General features: G+C 41.5%; 1 protein-coding gene across 5 annotated transcripts in view; it reads left to right on the top strand.

Annotated features, from left to right (window-relative positions):
* LOC129731421 (uncharacterized) overlaps positions 1 to 12,618 on the top strand; it is a 135,495-nt gene extending 122,877 nt beyond the window's left edge. For all 5 annotated transcript variants that reach the window (XM_055691411.1, XM_055691409.1, XM_055691410.1 and 2 more), the window contains 6 exons: positions 1,032 to 2,267; positions 2,344 to 3,713; positions 4,003 to 4,119; positions 4,180 to 4,345; positions 4,410 to 4,594; positions 10,172 to 12,618. In XM_055691411.1, coding sequence (XP_055547386.1) covers positions 1,100 to 2,267; positions 2,344 to 3,713; positions 4,003 to 4,119; positions 4,180 to 4,345; positions 4,410 to 4,594; positions 10,172 to 10,288 — 3,123 coding nt within the window. In that variant the 5' untranslated portion in view covers positions 1,032 to 1,099 and the 3' untranslated portion in view covers positions 10,289 to 12,618. The remainder of the gene's footprint in view (positions 1 to 1,031; positions 2,268 to 2,343; positions 3,714 to 4,002; positions 4,120 to 4,179; positions 4,346 to 4,409; positions 4,595 to 10,171) is intronic.
* The last annotated feature ends 6,848 nt before the right edge of the window (positions 12,619 to 19,466 follow it).

Here is a 19,466-nt window from a genome sequence, read left to right as displayed (position 1 = left end):
TTGGCGTATCAGCAACGAGTTGCGCCAGTATCAGCTGGAATTCCGAGTTTGCTTTCGGCTTGAACAAATCACTTACCCGGTTGGTAACATACCTCAGAGGCAGCGACGGCTGCAAAAAGCAGCAAACGTTTCGAGTTGCCGGTTGAGAGCTTCGGCCTTCTTTCCCGCAATGAAGCTTTGCCTTATTTTATGCAACCACACAAGCAAGCATTCTGTGCTGGATCCTGGCAATTAAAATCGGCGTGCCTTATTTTTAGGTTACGATCAGCATCATTTTAAATTTTCAACAGTAAACTGCCCTCCTTAGGGTCACTAAAAAAGTAATGAAGAGTTGCTAGATTTAAGCAAGCAAAAGTAGACTTTATGACTAATTAATGAAGGGGCCATCCACATACCACGTGGACAGATTTTTAACGATTTTGACCCCCCCCCCTCCCCCTCCGTGGACAACTGTCCATATAAATTCTAAAAAAAAATGTATGGACCGTGGAGATTAGCCAACCACCCCCCCCCCCTCAAAGCTGTCCACGTAGTATGTGGATGGCCCCGAAACACTCTCAACACTGCATTCGTTGATAGTGTTCGAAGTTCTACGTCAATTACGCGGTCGTGTCTTGGATACAACCTCTAGGAAAAAAAACAGTTTGGACTTGCTAGCAACAGGTATACGCTGTACAATCGGTTCATGTATTCTCACTGCATTGAGCGAACTTAAAAAACCGTGTGTCGATATCCAAAGAAAGTCAGGGTTTTTTGCTTGATCCAAATGAAATAATGAAATAATTGGTTCAAATTCATGGAGCATTATAGGTTATAACTTGCTTGTCTCATTTTTTCCAGTGAGTCTTAGAAAAGGATAGTGCTTTTTTAAATTTAATAAATAGAGAGCTGAATTATCAAAAAGCCACTCAAGTATAGCAACATTAGTGCTTTTTAGGAAATGTTTCTGAGCATTCAGGATGCAAATTTTGTGCTTCTATTTATAAAAAATAAATGTTTAATTTTTCTTATGTTTTCCTTCTCACTTTTAGGTATTCCGCATGCTAGCCCCTCAACTAGACCCATTATCTAGGCGTAGTAATCGCCGTAATCTCGAAGAATGGAAGTTGTTAGAGTCTCCAATAGTAGTACCAATATCAACGACAGTATTGGCGGCGTTACGAATACGCCAAACTCGGTGCAAGCCGGTCTGCACTATTCGAAGGGAAAGGACAACAGCAACCGGAACGGTTTGAATCAATCGACGGCTGCGACACCAGCGACGTCGCTGGCGTCCTCAAGTAATAACCACTGTAACAGTAGCAGTCAGTTTAGCTTTAGCTCGACACCGAAGCAATCGCCGGGCGGCGGTGTTGGGTTTGGTGGATCTGCCGTCTCTTCTTCGGGGGGATCACTCGGCTCGGAAGGACTTGCGCATATATCTAGTGATTCGGGTAACAGTTCTTGTGTTAGCACTGGTGGCGGTGCAGCCGTAGATGATCCAGAAACTAAGAACGCCAGCTTCGGAAGCGCTGACGGATTTGTTGAAGCGGTGGCGACCGTTAGTGAAGATGACGAAGAGCTCGAGCCGAAGTGCGACAATGACGAGAAGAAATTTTTACTGAATAAGAACATTTACGTGAATAAGATCTACGATGAAGGCTGCGAAAGGCAGAACGCGCGCGAAGATGAAGGTATCGAATGCGGTCAGGAAAAAGTGTCATCGAAGTTTGCAGAAGTTCGCGGCAGTTCTACGGAAGGAGATGATAATGTGGAAGATTCAAAACCGTTGCTACGAGTCCGAGTGGATAACGAGAAGCAACGTAGACCGAAGAGTATTGTGAAGAGCCCGTCAAATCTGAGTTTCGGTAAAGAGCTGAACGGGGAGGTGCAGAAGCCTCGGTTGAATTTGCTGAAATTCCAGCAGCCGGTCGAAACTGTGATTGAGGATCGGCCGGTTCTGCATGTGCAATTTTCGAAGCAAGATAACGGCTATTGCTGTCGGGAGTCGGATGGAGAACAGGAACCGGGTGGAAATAATAAGCAAGCTATTTGTGCCAGCCCAGTCGGTAGTATTCTATCGCATGGATCTGGATCTTCCAGTACGACTTCTTCCTCTAATGAGAACAGTTCTTTGGGTGGATATGCCGAAGCGCGACCACCGGACGGTGGCTGGGGTTGGGTGGTTTGTTTTGCATCGTTCATGGTTAATCTGATTGCGGACGGAGTGACATTTAGCTTCGGGGTATTGTACGTGGAGTTATTGGATTATTTTGGCGAAGGAAAAGGTAAGTAAAGAGTTTCGAAGGCCTAATAATTTGCGGTTAAATTTTAGCACAAGCTTTTATTCTTTTCGTCTCGCAGGTAAAACCGCCTGGGTTGGGTCTCTGTTTATGGCAATGCCACTCCTGTCCGGTCCGGTGGCTTCTTTCCTAACGGATCGATACGGCTGTCGAAATGTTACCATAGTCGGTTCGATTCTAGCTTCGTTCGGTTTCGCAATCTCGGCATACGCAGACTCAATCGAAATGCTCTATCTGACCTTTGGTGTGCTGGCAGGCTTTGGGTTAAGTCTTTGCTACGTGGCAGCCGTCGTCATTGTGGCGTATTATTTTGACAAAAAGCGATCTTTCGCCACGGGCCTCTCGGTGTGTGGCAGCGGCATCGGAACGTGCATCTTTGCTAAAATTACCCAAATCCTGCTGGACGAATACGGCTGGCGTGGAACGACGCTCATTTTGGCTGGAATTTTTCTCAACATGTCTCTCTGTGGCCTTCTGATGCGTGACCTCGAGTGGACTACGCACAAATCGAAGCTTAAGCGTAAGCAGAAACTGGAAGCCGACTCCTATTCGGTTAGTAATAGTACCAATACAGCCGGAACGACTAGCAATCTGAACGCCACCGAAGCAAACTCCGGGACAGCAGTTGGTGTGGCTGGTGGCACTGGTGGAAACATGATCAAGGGCGTCAATGGTGAACTGATCGATCCAGATGACCCGCGACTATTTAGCTCGTTAATAACACTTCCCACCTTTATCAAGAACGGGGAAAAAGTACCATTTGAAGTATTGGAATTACTCTCCAAGCACCGAAATGTGCACGAGCATGTTTTGCAAAATTATCCTAATCTGCTACATTCTCGTAGCTTTAGCGAACCTCTAGGCCCCAAAAGCAATGAACTCTCGCCGGAAAAGGCGGCCAATCTGGACCAAGCGGTAGCTGGCACCGAGGGTTCCCCTTCGAGTTCAACTCCGCACATCAACCTTTTGCCACCGGGGCATGACGTCGAGCATCAGCATCCATTTTTGCGCCGTGTGCACAGCCATCGCAGTGCTGGAGTCCGAACACCGACCACCGCCTATTTGAAAGATTTACGAATGCATCGCCACTCGCTGACATACCGTGGAGCGATGCTGAACATCCAACGGTACCGCTTGCGTGCGTCGTCCTGTCCGGATATTTACCGTAACTCGATGACGACGATTGCGAAGGAGAAAACCGCCTGGTATCAGGGGATAGATGAGTTCAAAACACTGCTGGTCAGTATTTTGGATCTCTCTTATTTCCGTGACATCCACTTTTTACTGTTTGCAATCTCAAACTTTCTTCTGTACACTTGGTACGATGTGCCCTACGTGTACCTGACGGACAACGCAACGGAGATGGGATTCACACCTTCGCAATCGTCGATGCTTATTTCGATAATCGGTATCGTAAATATGGTTGGAGAGGTAAGTTTTGTTTCGCTTTGGTCGCCTGCTACCGGAGGAAAGTGGGGTCAACGTTTACTGCCGCAAGTTAATGCGGGAAGGTCTTGTGCAATTTTTGCAATTTTAATCTTACAAACCCCTAAGGGAGCAAAAATGTACGAGATCTTGTCAAACATTGGCTCCACTTTTTTCCGATGTCATTATAACACAACAACCGCTTTTTATTTCTTGTTGGTTTTTCCCTTTAACGATTTTATTGATGATGGAACATGTTTTGTCACTTATGTGCTCAATATGCTTTATTTCATAGATCGTTCTCGGTTGGATGGGAGATCGTAAATCTGTGAATGCCAACTTCACCTACGCCATATGTATGGGATTTTGTGGACTGGTGACCGCCTTGGTGCCGCTGTTCTCTGATTACATCGTACGTTACCGTTTGCTGGATTGATACTCTGCCTGTTATTGAAGTTATTTTTTTTTTCAGAGTTTATCCTTTTTGGCGGGTTCGTTTGGACTATTTATTGCGGCCAATTACTCGCTGACAAGTATTATTCTTGTGGAACTAATTACGCTGGAGCGTTTCACCAATGCCTACGGTTTGCTACTGCTGGTGCAAGGAGTGGCCAACCTTGTTGGACCGCCGCTGGCCGGTGAGTGCAAACTCGGTATCAAGCGAGGAACGAATAAATTGAACTACTTTCGGTTTTATTTTAGGATGGATTTCGGATATAACGGAGAATTACAATTTGTCGTTCTATCTAGCTGGTTTGTTCATCGCTCTTTCTGGGCTGTTGCTGTTGGTGTTGCCCGCCATTGGACGGTACAAGAAGTTTAACGAAAGACGAGAATCGAAAGGAAAGAACACTGCATTCGATTGCTATGGGATGAAAAATTTGACGGTGAGTTGCTTTTCTAGTAATTTGTTGGTGGTTTTATGGCTATCCGTTGAAGGAAACAGGAAGGTCAAAAAAAGAAAGACTAATTTGTGCAACCAATCAGTTACTCCGTATCATATACCTTTTTGTTTAGTAATGCGTCAGTACAGCTTACCAGTCAACCGTGACTTCTCTGCTTTCTCATTACACTCACTCTACGGGGCAAAATCAAAATGTACATGAAATGGTGCTGTATCAATTAAGTTGTAGCCAAACTTCAGCCGCAATTTCATTCCCTCCTTTTTTATAAAAGACATGTATACAATATTCAAATTGTTTTTCAAAAAACTTTTAAAGATTCTTGACTGACCACTGAAGTGCAGCGTTTTGCCTTTGAATTCCTTAAACCTCCACATTTTCGTTTACTTGGGCTACAAATAGGTAATTTTTTTTAGAAAAATAAATCTTTTTATTTTTCTTAATAGTCTCCACCTAGCCTAGTTTATTACACTAATTGTGGCGGTCCTCTACCATTTCAATGCCAGTTTTGGAGTCCTGCGCATCAAGTCCTTCAAAATACGATTTATACGTTCTGATTCAATGATGCACGCAAAAGTTGGACTGTGCGTAACCACATCAATATTGCGTCTTTCTAATGTATTGGACGGCTCAAAATCAAAACACTAGAAGTATTAACCTGTGCTAGTATTGCCATGATGATTCGTACTGGTATCGGTAATATTTTTCAGAATGCTGCTATCGTTAAAGCAGTGCAAGCAGTAATCAATACTGATGATTTTGGCGCTGACTAGGTCAACGCAAATATGAACTGATCAATTCACTATCATGAATCCGTTCATTCAAAAGAAAACGGCTGTATTCGATGTATTTTATTTTCAAAATTAAATTTGAAATACGTACTTATTAGTTTAAAGTAAAAATTCTAAAAAGAAAAAATAAACCTGTTTGCTTTTGTATGCATAATAGATGAAAACATTGAAATGTCATGTTTTTTAATTTAATTAACTCAAATTCAAAAAATAACATATTAGTTGCAATTTCTCCATTTATAGAGTCAGATGTGCCCTTAAAATTGAAATCAAAAGATATTTTTTATGTTTGTCCCAAAAAGAATGACACACCAAAGAAAAACCGCATATTATTTGATGAAAAACATTAATAACTTCGAGTAGAATTGAGATATTCACGATGTCAGTATTGCCAACTGTTTATATTAAAAAGCCCTAAAAGTCGTTCAAAAAACAGTTTCAAGATAAAAATTAAAATTAAAAAGTTAGATACTTAACTTCATCGAAAGTTTTGGTCACCCTAATTTCTGATAATTCTTCTATAAGCTCCTCGTCATATGTAACAACTTTGTAAAAGATAGTTTTTCTCCAAAATATTGCTATAGAGCTCTACACCCTAATTTCCCCCTAAATTTGGTTTCTGAACCATTGTGCATTGGCTTTAAAATCCGTACAAGGCTCTATTGACAGCTGCAAATCGTCGTTTGACTTCGAGGCTTATATCGTTGCCACATGTCACGAGAGCACCGAGATAAATAAATGCCTAAACCACCGCAAATCGTTCCTCATTTAACTTTCCCTCAGCAACAATACCAGTAGAGTTTCCACTCTCTTTGGCTGCTACCATGTACTTTGTTTTAGTAGAGTTTGTAAGCCCAATCTTCGCCACTTCTCTATTGAAAGATCTTAAAGCCTGTTTCACAGCCCTGCGGTCAATCCCGACGATATTCTTGTCATCCCCTAATCCAGAGTATGTTAGATTTTGTGACGAAGGTACCATTCCTTTGCACGTTTGCACTTCGTACTACAAATATTATCTACCATAGCTCGTTTCACCCAACTGAGTCGTACGCGACCTTAAACCTTATATTCTCGGAACTCATCTAGTAGCAGTCATAGGGTGAATTTTCGATCTATCGTAGGCGACCCTCTTGAAATCTGAAGAATAGAGAACGGACTTTACCAGTGAGCAAAATTTAGAGACGTAATGCCTAGATAATTACTATAATTTATCCCGCTTTTAGGGGTTCGACCTGGATACCGTTTGCAATGTGGATTATTCATTTTTATCAATAACAAGCCCCAGAGAAAACAAAAGCATAACAGTTAGGGCCTATATGCACAAACGCAGGCTTGCCGTGGGAATACTTAAATTATTATTTTTAAAACTCGTATAGTATTAGTATAAATGATACCAAATACTACACGTAAAAGTTCAAGCTTTCATCACCCGATGTGTCCTCTCAAATCGCACATTAAATGCTCTGGCTTTGCACAACAAATGTGTCAAAAGGATAACGCAACAGTTGCGTAATGAACACATTGACAAAGATCGAATTCAGAATATGTATAATACACACAAAATCGTGGTGTTTCGGTAGACTTCGGTTTTGGGCAATCGATCAGTTTTGGGGCGCTCAAAAATCCGCTGATTACTTTCGCGAGTCGGTGCGTTTCGAAGGCTCGCGCATCCCTAATCACCATCAGCAACCGAAACAGCCAATAGCGAGCCTTATTGCAAAAGAATTTATTGACGCTGGTGCCAGTAACGTGAAACCGAACGCATATGAATAAAACCAGAGTCGTCGTTGAATGAAAAATGTTTTAAACAAATCCAATGTCTTTTTAATTCTTATTGATTCGATGATGTTTTTGAATGGCCGGATTCATGATAGTGATTCGATCAGTTCATATTTGCATTAACCTAGTCAGTACCAAGATCATCAGTATTGATTACTGCTTGCACTGCTTTAATGATAGCAGCATTCTGAAAAATATTACCAATACCAGTACAAATCATCATGGCAATACTAAGCAAAGCGAAGCAAAGCCTTGGTGCTACATTCCGTATCGGAACTCGACCTTCTGTTTATTGTACACAGACTTCGCAGCCAACTGTTAAGTGTACAGGACAAATGCGGGGCTAGCGCTACGATCCTACTGACACTAACAGTCTCTCCCGAGCCGAGACTCGAACCTACGATGACTGGCTTGTTAGGCCAGCATCGTACCTCGAGACCAACTGGGAGATACATGGCAATACTAGCACCGGTTAATACTTCAAAAGTGTTTTGATTTTGAGCCGTCCTTGAACATTCGCTAGAGCACCAAATGCGTTATGAACAACATACATTCGTTGTACTGGTTCCGAAACAGTACAAAAGATGCTCTGAAAAAACGCATTATTGATGTGTTTACGTACAGTCCAACTTTTGCGTGTATGTATTAGTTTTCATCCCATAAAGACCCGTTTCAAAATTCACAAAATATCCAGAGTTATAAATAGATGAGAAATACGGTTAGTTCGGCTTCACAGCAGCATTTGGAACTCAGAACAAATTTTGTAATTCCTCAGCCACAACTGCACAATGCAACACGCAACAGTGAGATATGCTGTTGCGTGGCTGAAAGTGCTGCACTCCCTCAAGGTGGCTTCCATAAATTACGTAACGCTCATTGAGGTGGAGAGGGGTTTACTTAAGCGTTATGATTTGTTATATAGAGAATGGGAGGGAGGTAAGACCAGCGTTACGTAACACAAAAACTCTGGAGAGACTCTCCAAAAACGAGCATTTTTATCAAGCAAATTCTTCTACAGCGTTACGTAATTTTTGTGGAGGGTAAGTATTGGCGTTATGTTTCGTTACATATGGGGGAAGGTCCAAAAATTGGGTTTTTTGCGTTACGTAATTTTTGGATGTCGCCTAATCTGCGTTCATCCGACACGAGAAGAATTTGATTGTCCTATTTCGAACCCGCAACTCGAGAAGCAACAGGATACAACGTGTTATTTTGTTGTGTGCCTGAGAGTTCCATCGGTTATTCTATTGGTTACCAACACGAAATGAGGTTTATTTTTTGTACATTCTTATTTATTAGGGAATAGAATGTCTTTACGTTTCACGAAACTGAGAGAATGATAGAACTTAAAAAAGGCGTCAAATTGAAATTGTGATTGAAATCCGTTGCGGATGCGCTGTAGTGCGATATTCATCACGATAGTACTCTACATTATACATCACTAGTAACATAATACGCATTTAAAAAGGAGACCTTTTCGTTACACTTTGCATCCTATTAAAGTAAGACGTAGTCTTACGTCAAAAAAAATTAAATAAGAATCGGCTTTAAAAACTGAAAGACACCCTTTGGGCAATTAAATATTTTCAATGGAAAACCTCAATGGATGATATTTTCGTTTTGGCTTGTTGGTCACATTGACTTCTTGGTTTATCATCTAAGGAAGTTTTGAAAAATATTGTATCGAACAAAAATGAATAAATCACATAAACTACACAAATATTTAGCCCAGGAGTGAATAGTTTCCATGTGCGCTACAGCCTACTATGCGCTTTCATAAAATGGAGCTTCTGTTAAAACCATGCATGTTCTTTTTTTGTGCATTTTAGTTTCGATGAGTCCTCAAAATAGAGATGATCCCGTCGAGTTCGGGTTTGAACATTTTTAAAATATAGGGCACAGGTCAGGTTTGGGTTCAATGGATTCCCCAAAATTCGGGTTTGGGCCGAGTACGGGATTGAAACCCGAAACCCGACCATCTGAAATAAGCATAATGCAACTATGAAACTACTAGATTTTAATACCGTTCGAGGTTCGGGGAGCTTCAAAGCAGGCTCAAATTGGTATAGAAAATCGACTTCCAAAAGAAAAAAAACTCGTGTACTGGTTTCAAAATTTCGAGCTTGGGTTTCACAAAAAATAAAATTTTTGGGTTCGGGTTCAATCGAAAAAAAATCCAGAGTTCAGAATTTAACCGTAAAAACTTGGGTTCGGGTCGGGTATAGATTTGAAAAACAGTAATCCCGACCATTTAAATCCACTATTTCAAATTTTTCAACAAAACAATCTTTGATATTTTATAATATTTATTGTTATTTTGGTATAAGTTTCAATGACATCGAGATTAAAAATACATCTGTTATATGACCTTATTCGGATGATCTTCGAGAAACATGTTTTCTTACTCACGTTAAAGCTTTCAAGCTTTCGTGGAGAACTATTCTTTCACAAACAAAAAACCTACCAAGCTAAATTAAACTAAATTTAAGTTAGATATTAGTTTAATAGTCTCTGCGTTTTTTTTTTCTTTTTTTTCGGATAAACTTAAGCCTTCGCGTGACACGACAAAAGCTTATAAATTAGTTACGTCTTCTGCCAAGTTACGTGGATCTCCTCATCAGTATTTGATAACTTGATAATATCAGTATTACGTAATATTACAGGGTTGGTGTTGGCGTTACGTTTCGTTACATATTGGTTGGTCTTGGTAGAATTTGTTTTTTTTTGCGTTACGTCATTTATGGATGTCGCCTGATGCGAATATAAGCATCAAAACGATCGATTAATAATGATTTGTCCGTGCCGGTACAAACCTTTCGTCTTCTTCCAAACTAATTAATACTTGCGTTATTAATTGGAATGAGAATTACCCATAACTAGGTTAGTAAAATAGAACTATTGACCTTACATTGACGATCCTTTCATGGTATCACGCCTCAGAGTTTTTTTATTATTCCGAAGCTTATGATTATCCATTTTCCTCTTCCGGCAGCTTTCGTCCACGGCAACAAGGAATGCCAACATCAACAGCAAAACGAACGGTGCCACAGTGTTGATCACCGATTGTTTCGTACAGGAAAAGCCTCCGAAGGATGGCGCTAACGTCTGAACGAGCAACGTAAGGCGTATCGGAAAGTTTACCTCGGTGAAATACAAACTAACAGAGCAGCAACTCAGGACGACTCTAACAAGTGGCGCGGCGTTCAAGCGGAAATACAGCAGCACATCCTTTCCGTTCCACATTTGAATGTGCATATTTGATGTAAGCTTTTTGTGTAGGTATCCATATAAATTTTAGTTTAGCACTGTGTCAAAATACTAAAATTTGTTTCGGTTTTACGTGACTTTTCATTCGTTAGTATTAGTAGTTTGATTAGTGATTCGAATTTAGGGGAAGCGACATATTGAAAACTCTTCCAAGCGATAGAGTAAGTTTAGGACATAACCCATATGATTACCAATTCGTATTTCTGAGAGAAAGTGAGCGAGAGCGACAAATAAAGTTGATTTAATCAAACCGATCTGCAAATATCCACTCCCACACTAAAGATTCTAAATTGTAGGACACGAATTAAAGCAAACGATCGATCCTAGGCTAGCAATTTACCTCGCTTGTAGGAAAAAAAGAATGAATATTTTCGTAATAATTTTTGAATCCTTATTTTAAAAGTACTCGTTGGTTGCTCGTTTCGATTAGTTAGATTAATGATCTCGCCGGAACAAATCTACGCAGCACACATTTATCATATTTTTATTGGACAGATTAAAAGGATTTGAAGATCTGATTAACGACATTACCAATTACGATTATTGGAGTACATGAATCAACAGTTTGTTTGACAGATTTTACAATATAAAATATTTTTTTAAATAATTTGATTGATGTTAAAGTTTTTTAGCGTTGAATGTTCCAAGACATTCACGCGTTTTCGGCTTTGTTCGATGACTTGTGTTACTAGTTAGTAATCCCATTTTTCCAAATCTCTTATAGATTTTGTCATAAATATAGCAACATTTACCTGTTCGAAATATCCTTTAAGATCAACACAGCAACCGTTGCGGCCACATTATCCGATTGATATTTTCCGGATGCTTAGAAGCCCTCACCTTCTTATCTGAAGTAGTGTAGAAATCGATTTACGGTAGTAAAGTACGATATCCTTTCTAACGATAATTCTGTTAGTTCGAATCCTCACTAATTAATAGAAGTGGTAAAGATGACGTTTCTCTTTGCCATCGCTTCCGAACCGTTGTCAAAGCAACCTAAAGCTAACACAAATTCTCTTGAAAACATTTGTTAAAACGGCAGAATGAAGACAGCAACAATACAGACATAATATAAAATAAACTTTACGATTTCGTAGTTGACCAGAGTAGAGTTCGGGAAGTAAAACTCACACAAGACATTGAATAACATAAATGAAATATTAACAAAGCTAATAATAATCGTAAGTATAACGGATGGTTTGACAGAATTAACAAATATATATTCATCAGCTGTGATCACTTAGTAAGTATGTGCATATAAATATAATCAATTCTGGTGAAAAAAAGTGAAAAGAAATGGAAATACATGAAAAATCTCTTGCAAAAGAGAACATGAGTGCGCTGTTATTTGCAAGTTTCGTTTCGATTAGTTTAGACCGAGTTTTATTTTATTTGAAGGAGAAAAAGAGAAAATGCTATGAAACAACAAAGACACAAACGTAATGGAAACTCCAACCAAAAAACAAAAAAAAAAAAAATCCAACAAGATGGGTGTGATGTCTGCAAAACTTGTGTAGTCGCATTGTTGGGAATTCAGATAGAAAGAAAAGACTAAACTAGTTGAAACATTGTGGTCAGGGGGTGCATGATTGCCAAAACTACTAAATCTGTAAACACAATGAAATGGAAAGGATCAAACTTAATACAAACAGTCGACAGAAGTTTCTTTTGATTGCTCAAACTTTCATCCCTTGCGTTCTCTTTGACAAAATCTATTTAACAGGTAGCAAAACAAAAATACAATAAAGAAGATTATATTTTTTCTACTATCCACAATTGTGTAAATAAGGAAAACAATACTGAATGTGTACATATTTGCCTTTGATTTATCTTTAGTAATTTGTAATGAAAATTTAGTTAGAATCGGTTACGATTGGATTTGCATACTACAAACAAACAAAACTATTGGTAGGTAAGTCGAACGTTAGAGAAACAACGGATGCAGAATTACTACAATGGGTTTTCGGGATCGGTTTGCACATGTACAGTAGAAGACCAAAACCAATGATTTACACACCAATTGTAAGAGGGACGCGCTAGCGCAGCCGTGGAGGAAGTTGTAAAAGCTGGAAATGGAAAGTAATTATTTTTGAAACTGTAAACGATAAATAATTATATTTAATACTAGAGAACAAATTTATGAAATTCAATTAAAGCTCGTTCAAATTGAAATCGATCGTCTAGTTCATTTCATAATTTCTAACATTACTTCCTTCTAATGATAGACGGATGGGTTTGTCTAGGGGAGTCGATTCGGTGTCGTGTCGCTTGCGGTTACACCAGCTGCTGCGAATTGCTGCGTAGAATATTTATTGCTTTTTACTTCGAGAGTAGCTCGAAAATACACTAGTTGTTGTCCGTGTCAGTATGAAGGATGTGACTTTCACATTCTGGTCAGTAAATCGTCTTTTTTTCTTGAGGCTTCATTCTTACATGGCGACCGGTGCTATAATTGAAAAGAAAAAGAAAACTTTTACTTCTCAACATTTACTAGCATATATGGCGCTTGTCGCTTCGTCTCACTAGTGTCTGCACAGATTGGTTAAAAAAACAGGAAGGATTAAGCCAAGAAAAGGGAAAAGGAAAAGAAAAATAAAACAGAAAGGAATCAGGATGTTTTCGTCGTCCACTTCCGTGGCTAATTCACCACAGGCTTCCTGTTTTCAATGCTTTATCGGGCAGCCTGGGAGTCACTACGGGTATGTTATTGCATGATCCAATTCTCCAGTTCACGTTCATCAATCATGAAGGCAAGCAAAAACTTGAACGAATTTCTCTAACGTTGGTCAGGTGCTCAAAGACCGTTCACGAGTAATTTTGCGGTATCATACTTTCAATCTATTAATAATAAGCTTCCCAATTGTTTCCAACTGTTCAAAGCAAATCAAATCTATCTGAGCCGTACTTTAATCACTGCACTAGTGACCGGTGAATTTTGAGTTTTCGGTACGAGTTTAGGAGCTGGGAGTTCTCAAAACGTAAAGGAACGCCAATTCCGTTAAATGTTTTCATGTTAAGTGTGAAAAGCTAGATGTAATAAACGGTTATAGAAGCCTATTTGAAAAATGACCGAACATAAAATAATTTACACAAAAAAAATTATCATGATAAATTCAATGGCTTGATAAGTTTACGGAACATCTGATCAAGCTGATTCAACCATAAAGTATTGATTTGCACACTTTCGTCTACAACCGATGAACCACGCTCAGTAAGAAGCTGTGCACGTGATGGGTGTCGCGTTTCTTAACAATCGATCAAAAAGACCAATGTGTCAAACTTTCGTCGGGATTCTGGCATCGATTACGCGCAATAGAAAGAACATTTTGCAGCGATTCGTACCAATGGATCAAACATGGATCCACCTCTACAGTCCTGAGTGCAATCGGCAGTCGACATAGTGGCTTCTGTTTGGTGAAAGTCATCAAAAACGCCTTAAAAAGCAACAATCAGCCGGTAAAGTTTTGGCCAGTATTATTGTACGCAGTTGGACCGATTGGACTAAGAAAAAAGGGCTCTTTCACCAAGACAGCGCTCCCACTCACTCTGCTCGCCATATAAGGAATTGCATTACGAATGCATTCGCCAAATTCAACCCCAGAATTAGTGATTACTATGTGTTTCCTCGGTTGAAAATCTGGCTTTCTTGCAAGTGGTTCTATTCGAATGAACTGGCATTAAAATGTAAGACACTTGCTACAGTAAGTGCATTACTCTAGGCGGAGACTATGACGAAGAATAAAACAGTTTTGAGGTAGAACTATGTCTTTGTTTTGTATACTGTGGTCAGTGTTGTTAGTCTCGCTCATAAACAGCGTGCAACACCTCACGTAAGGTTCCCGTTGCTACCGATATCACACACTGGAGTATTCTTCATTCTAGCTATTTCTCGTTCTTTTTTTCGTCTCTTGTTCGCATTCGCTCCCAAGATTATATGCATACACTCTAGCCTACTCACCTACTCGCGAGCACAACCAGTCAAAGACAATTGTTTCACGATGCATTGCGATGATTGCGAAAGGAGAACGCAGTCCGGTACCCTACAAGCTCCAGTAGAGTAGTGAGGGGCAAAAGTACGAACTTAATTGTTTTTGTAACAAAACTATTTCAATAAACTATCATAAAATTCGGTTTTATTTCCAAGCGGTACATGACGCTACCCCGCGGACTACACTTTGTCCTATTGCTGTTTTTTTTTCATTTTCCGGACTATCCCGGACTACCCTTTTTCTGTCCCGGACAGTCCGTGAAAGAAACATAGTGCAGTTTTGAAGACACCAATACATTCACACATATGTGTCAAAATAAAAAAAAATATGTCAAAATCGGTTTGCTTTGATGATCGTTCTTCGCGTGTCAAACATCAGGCTGGATTTTATTTTGTTATTTTGTCATTTTCAGAAAATTGGCAAATTTTTCGTACAGTAGCACAAACGCGACAAAAAGACAATGGCGATAATGACCAAAACAAAAGTGACAGTTACCTCTGGTATTACGCACACCATTGCAACTGCTCGGAAAGTGTTTTTTTTCAGTTGCAAAGCGTAGTCCGGGACGGGATAGTCCTGCCGTAAAAACGAATTAAACAATAGTTCCCAAAACTGATAAGATTAGGTCAAAACAGCTCAAAACACAACTTTCTCCGTAACTTCACACCATTAAAACGGAATCTAATGTGTTACATGTTTATTTAACTGACATTAAAAAAAGCAAAGAAAAGTCGCGTACTCTTACTCGCAAACAGGAACTCGCGTACTGTTTAACAGTCGCTGAGCAGCAAGATAAAAGAGTTTTTGTATGCCAGCAACCGCTCCGGCGAATGCATGAAGAATGAAGCGTATCTCGAAAGCGTGTGTGCAAAAGACTTAAGAAGGGTAGCATATGTCTCGTTCTCAAGCAAAAACGTGGAGAAAGTTTCTGCTTCTCGCACGCTTTGCAACGCAACGGAGATAACTGTATTGGTAAAATATAATTAAAAACATGCCGGAACAGGCAGCATACCATACCTTACTAAACAGTCGCCAGCTTTGCAGTCTGCGTAGGGTCCGCAGGTCGTCTTCCACCTGATCGATCCACCTTGCCCGCTGTGCACCTCTCCGTCTCGTCCCTGATGGATTGGTTTCAAGAACCATCTTCACCGGGCTGTCGTACGACATCCTTACAACATGCCCAGCCCACAGCAACCTGCCAATCTTAGCGGTGTGGACGATAGATGGTTCCCCAAGCAGCTCCTGCAATTCGTGGTAAGTTCGTCTCCTCCACATTCCGACCGCAGTCCACCGAAGATGGTACGCAACACCTTCCGCTCGAAGACCGCAAGAGCGCGTTGGTCCTCAACAAGCATACTCCATGTAAAGGACTACCGGTCTGATCAGCGTCTTGTAGATGGTTAACTTGGTGCGACGACGAATTCTACTCGATCGGAGCGTCCTCCAGAGAACAAAGTATGCACGATCGATTTTCCATAATGCGCCGTTGAATTTCTCTGCTGGTATCGTTGTCGGTAGTTACCAGTGAGCCCAGATACACGAACTCATCGACCATCTCGAATTTCATCACCACCAACTTTAACTCGAGGTGGGAGGTTAGCACTGTCTTCCCGTGAACCCCTTTCTTTCATGTACTTCGTCTTCGATGCATTGATGACCAGGCCAATCCGTTTGGCTTCGGCCTTTAGTCCGATGTACGGATCCGCCATCTTCACAAAGGTCTGAGCCACAATGTCGATATCGTCGGCGAAACCAAACAGTTGAACCGACTTTTGGAATATCATGCCACTCGTGTTGATCCCCGCTCTCCTAATGACACCTTCCAGGACAATGTTAAACAGTAGGCACGAGAGACCATCACCTTGCCTTGAATCTCTTCGGGTTTCGAGAGGAACTCGAAAGGGACTCGAGAGTGCCCCCGATACTCGAACTTCACATTACTCGATCCACCGTCGCTTTGACCAACCGCGTAAGTTTGTCCGGAAATGCGAAGTCGTGCATTTTTGCCATAGCTGGTCTCGATCGATTGTGTCGTACGCCGATTTAAAATCGATGAACAAATTATGTGTGGGCACGTTATATTCGCGGTATTTCTGCAGAACCTGCCGGACCGCGAATATCTGATCCGTGGTGGCGTGAGCACCCATGAATCCCGCCTGGTAGTGCCCCACGAACTGCTTCGCAAATGGTGATAGTCGACGGCAGAGTATTTGGGAGAGTATCTTGTAGGCGGCGTTCAGCAGAGTGGTTGGCCGGTAATTGCAGCACTCCAGCTTGCCGCTTTTTTGGTAGATGGGACACATAATACCCTCCATCCACTTCTCCGGTACTCGCTTTTTCTTCCAAACCTTGACAATGACCCAGTGCAAGGCTCTAGCCAGTGCTTCTCCACCGTATTTTAATTGCTCGCTGGGAAGATGGTCCACTCCAGTAGCTTTATTGTTTTCAGTCGACTAACTTTCTCCTCCACCTCCAGGAGATCGGAGGCTGGAGCTCTCATGTCTTCTGTTCGTGCACCAAGATCAGTTACCATAGCGTCCTCGCGCTCTACTGCATCGCCGTTTAGATGCTCGTCGAAGTGCTGCTTCCACCTTCGATCACCTCACACTCGTCTGTAAGGAGGTTGCCGTCCAAGCTCCTGCACATATCGGCTCGGGGCACGAAGCCTCTACGGGAGCTGTTCATCTTCTCGTAGAACTTCCGAGTGTCGTTAGCTTGATACACCTCTTCCATCGCTACGCGATTTCGGTCCTCTAGCTGGCGCTTCTTCCTTCCTCCAAGCTGCTTTTCCGTGGGTCCCGCAGTTGCTCGATATTTGGTAGCGGGACTTCGGCGGGTGTTATACCGTCGATAGTTTTGAGCGCGTGCACACAGCTATTAGGTAGTAATCCGAATCTATTTTCGTACTGTGGTAGGTGCGAACGTTGATGATGTCGGAAGGTACTTAGGACTACAATACCACGGGAGGTCGCAAAGTTTGCTCACCGATGGCCGTTATCATTAGATACGGCATGCATGCTATCGGGTCCGATTACCGGTCTGTACATTGCCTCCGGTTCTACCTTAGCATTCATGTCCCCAATGACGACTTTCACGTCCTGTCGCGGGCAGCTATCGTAGACCTGTGAATAGACGCTCGGGTTGGCGAAGCCTTTCCTCTACCGCCGGAATATGGTTTACGCGTCAATGATCGCGTCGCACATTCACACTTAGCTATTGTCGGATGACAACATTGCCCAGGCAACACCAACCAGTTGTATCCATGTTTCAACCGGCAGTATAGTGTAATCATATGATTCGTGGAGGTGTGAGATAGAAACTTGTGAGGGCCCAGCTAAGTTTGACGCTCCTTCCAGGTTGTCAACTCACTATTTAAAGCCTAACGGAACAGGCAGCAGCAAACCTCATAAAGCAAGCACAGCCGAAGAGCGGACCAGCATGTAGTTTTTGCTTTCTACTTAACACGCACTGGGTGCTTGATGTTCGTCTTCGGTTCGGCACGCAACGGATGAGGAACAGCACACAGCAACATATCACTTTCATAGTGCCTTTTCTATGGATACATGGAGCGTCCAATATGGCTCAGAGTCATGATTGTTTGCTTTTCTTTGCTCTGTGCCTCATTCTTGTATGCTGATTTTTGTTAGCTATATTAAACATTGTAACTAAAGCTCCTATGTTCAAAAGTGCAGGAGCCATTTTTTATATAGTTTTGAAGTAGAATACTTCTCTCAGGAAGTTCGGCTACATAGGGATGTGAAATGAAAATCTAAAACCGAAAAAAGTGAAAAATATGTCCAATTTCAAATGCTAATAAATCGGTTAGTATTCGATGGATTTCCTTCGTTCTTGCAGCAATAGATTGGAAAATCTTCTAAGATTCTTCCCAAAATAAGATAATTGTAATTTTATTATTCACACTATTGTACTATCGAAAATAGTCAAGCCTTGTCAAAACGAAAATTTCGACCCCTGATTGGTCGTTATATGCTCGCTTCCCAAGCACGGTCGACAGAATCATATACCTTGCAATTGAAAACATGATACTTGGCCTATATAAGAGCCTGTTTCAGCCGGAGCCGCTCATAACAGTTCTGAACAGCGACGACAGCAGTCCTCCCTTAGCAGCAGCGGGAGCGAGCAGTGGGTACCATCGATAGCGGAAAGCGGCCACAACTGTGGCATGGCTGTGGATAGGCGTAGCAGTTCCAGCGGATCTCACCATCGATAGCAGCAGGGCCAGCAGATGCAGTTACAGTGGATACCAATGGCGGCCACAACTGTGGCATGGCTACGGATAGTGTTGCAGTTGCTCAGCAGTTAGGCCAGCGTATAGCGGCCACAACTGTGGCATGGATATGCATAGCGTAGCATCAGACAGCGACAACGGCAGTCGTCCTTCCTCAGCAGCAGCACTAGCCCTGTGGTTGGTCACCACGTCTCAGGAGCAGCGCGGTTTTTCTCAGCGTGTGTCGCCAGACAGCCATTATTCCCCCCGTGTTGGGGCAGCATGAAGATTGCCATCAGGAAATCCAATTTTGGAAATCAAAATGCCTTTTTGAAGGCAAATAAACAAGTCATTGAAAGTTAATAATTTTTGTCAACGCAGTCAAGCATTCTGTGTTGGATCCTAGCAACTTAAATCTGTCGCACCCGTCTAATTTACTGAATGTGAAATAGCTTCCACAGTGCATGTTGTCCGTGTATCTTAATTCCCCCAATGTTAGGGCAGCTCAAAGGTTGTAATTAGCAACCGATTTTGAACCGCAACAAATAAAAAAATAATTGAAGGTTAATAATTTTCTGGCATCAACACAAGCAGACATTCTGTGCGGGATGCAATCAAATTCTAGCTAAGAATAGCTAATATGAAGTCGATTCAATCAATCAGTATAAACAGAATTTCGTCGTCTCCCAGCTGCCAAGTTGCAACATGATGCAACAAGCAACAGCGAGCAAACGAAATCGCTTGATGTTACAAACCGCAATAAGATACGGGTTAAAATCTTTGCGTGTGTGACTGACACGCAA

The sequence above is a fragment of the Wyeomyia smithii genome, chromosome 3, assembly GCF_029784165.1.
Source record: "Wyeomyia smithii strain HCP4-BCI-WySm-NY-G18 chromosome 3, ASM2978416v1, whole genome shotgun sequence".
Lineage (NCBI taxonomy): Eukaryota > Metazoa > Arthropoda > Insecta > Diptera > Culicidae > Wyeomyia > Wyeomyia smithii.
The sequence above is the reverse complement of the archived record's forward strand: the minus strand, read 5'-3'. Positions and strand labels throughout refer to the sequence as shown.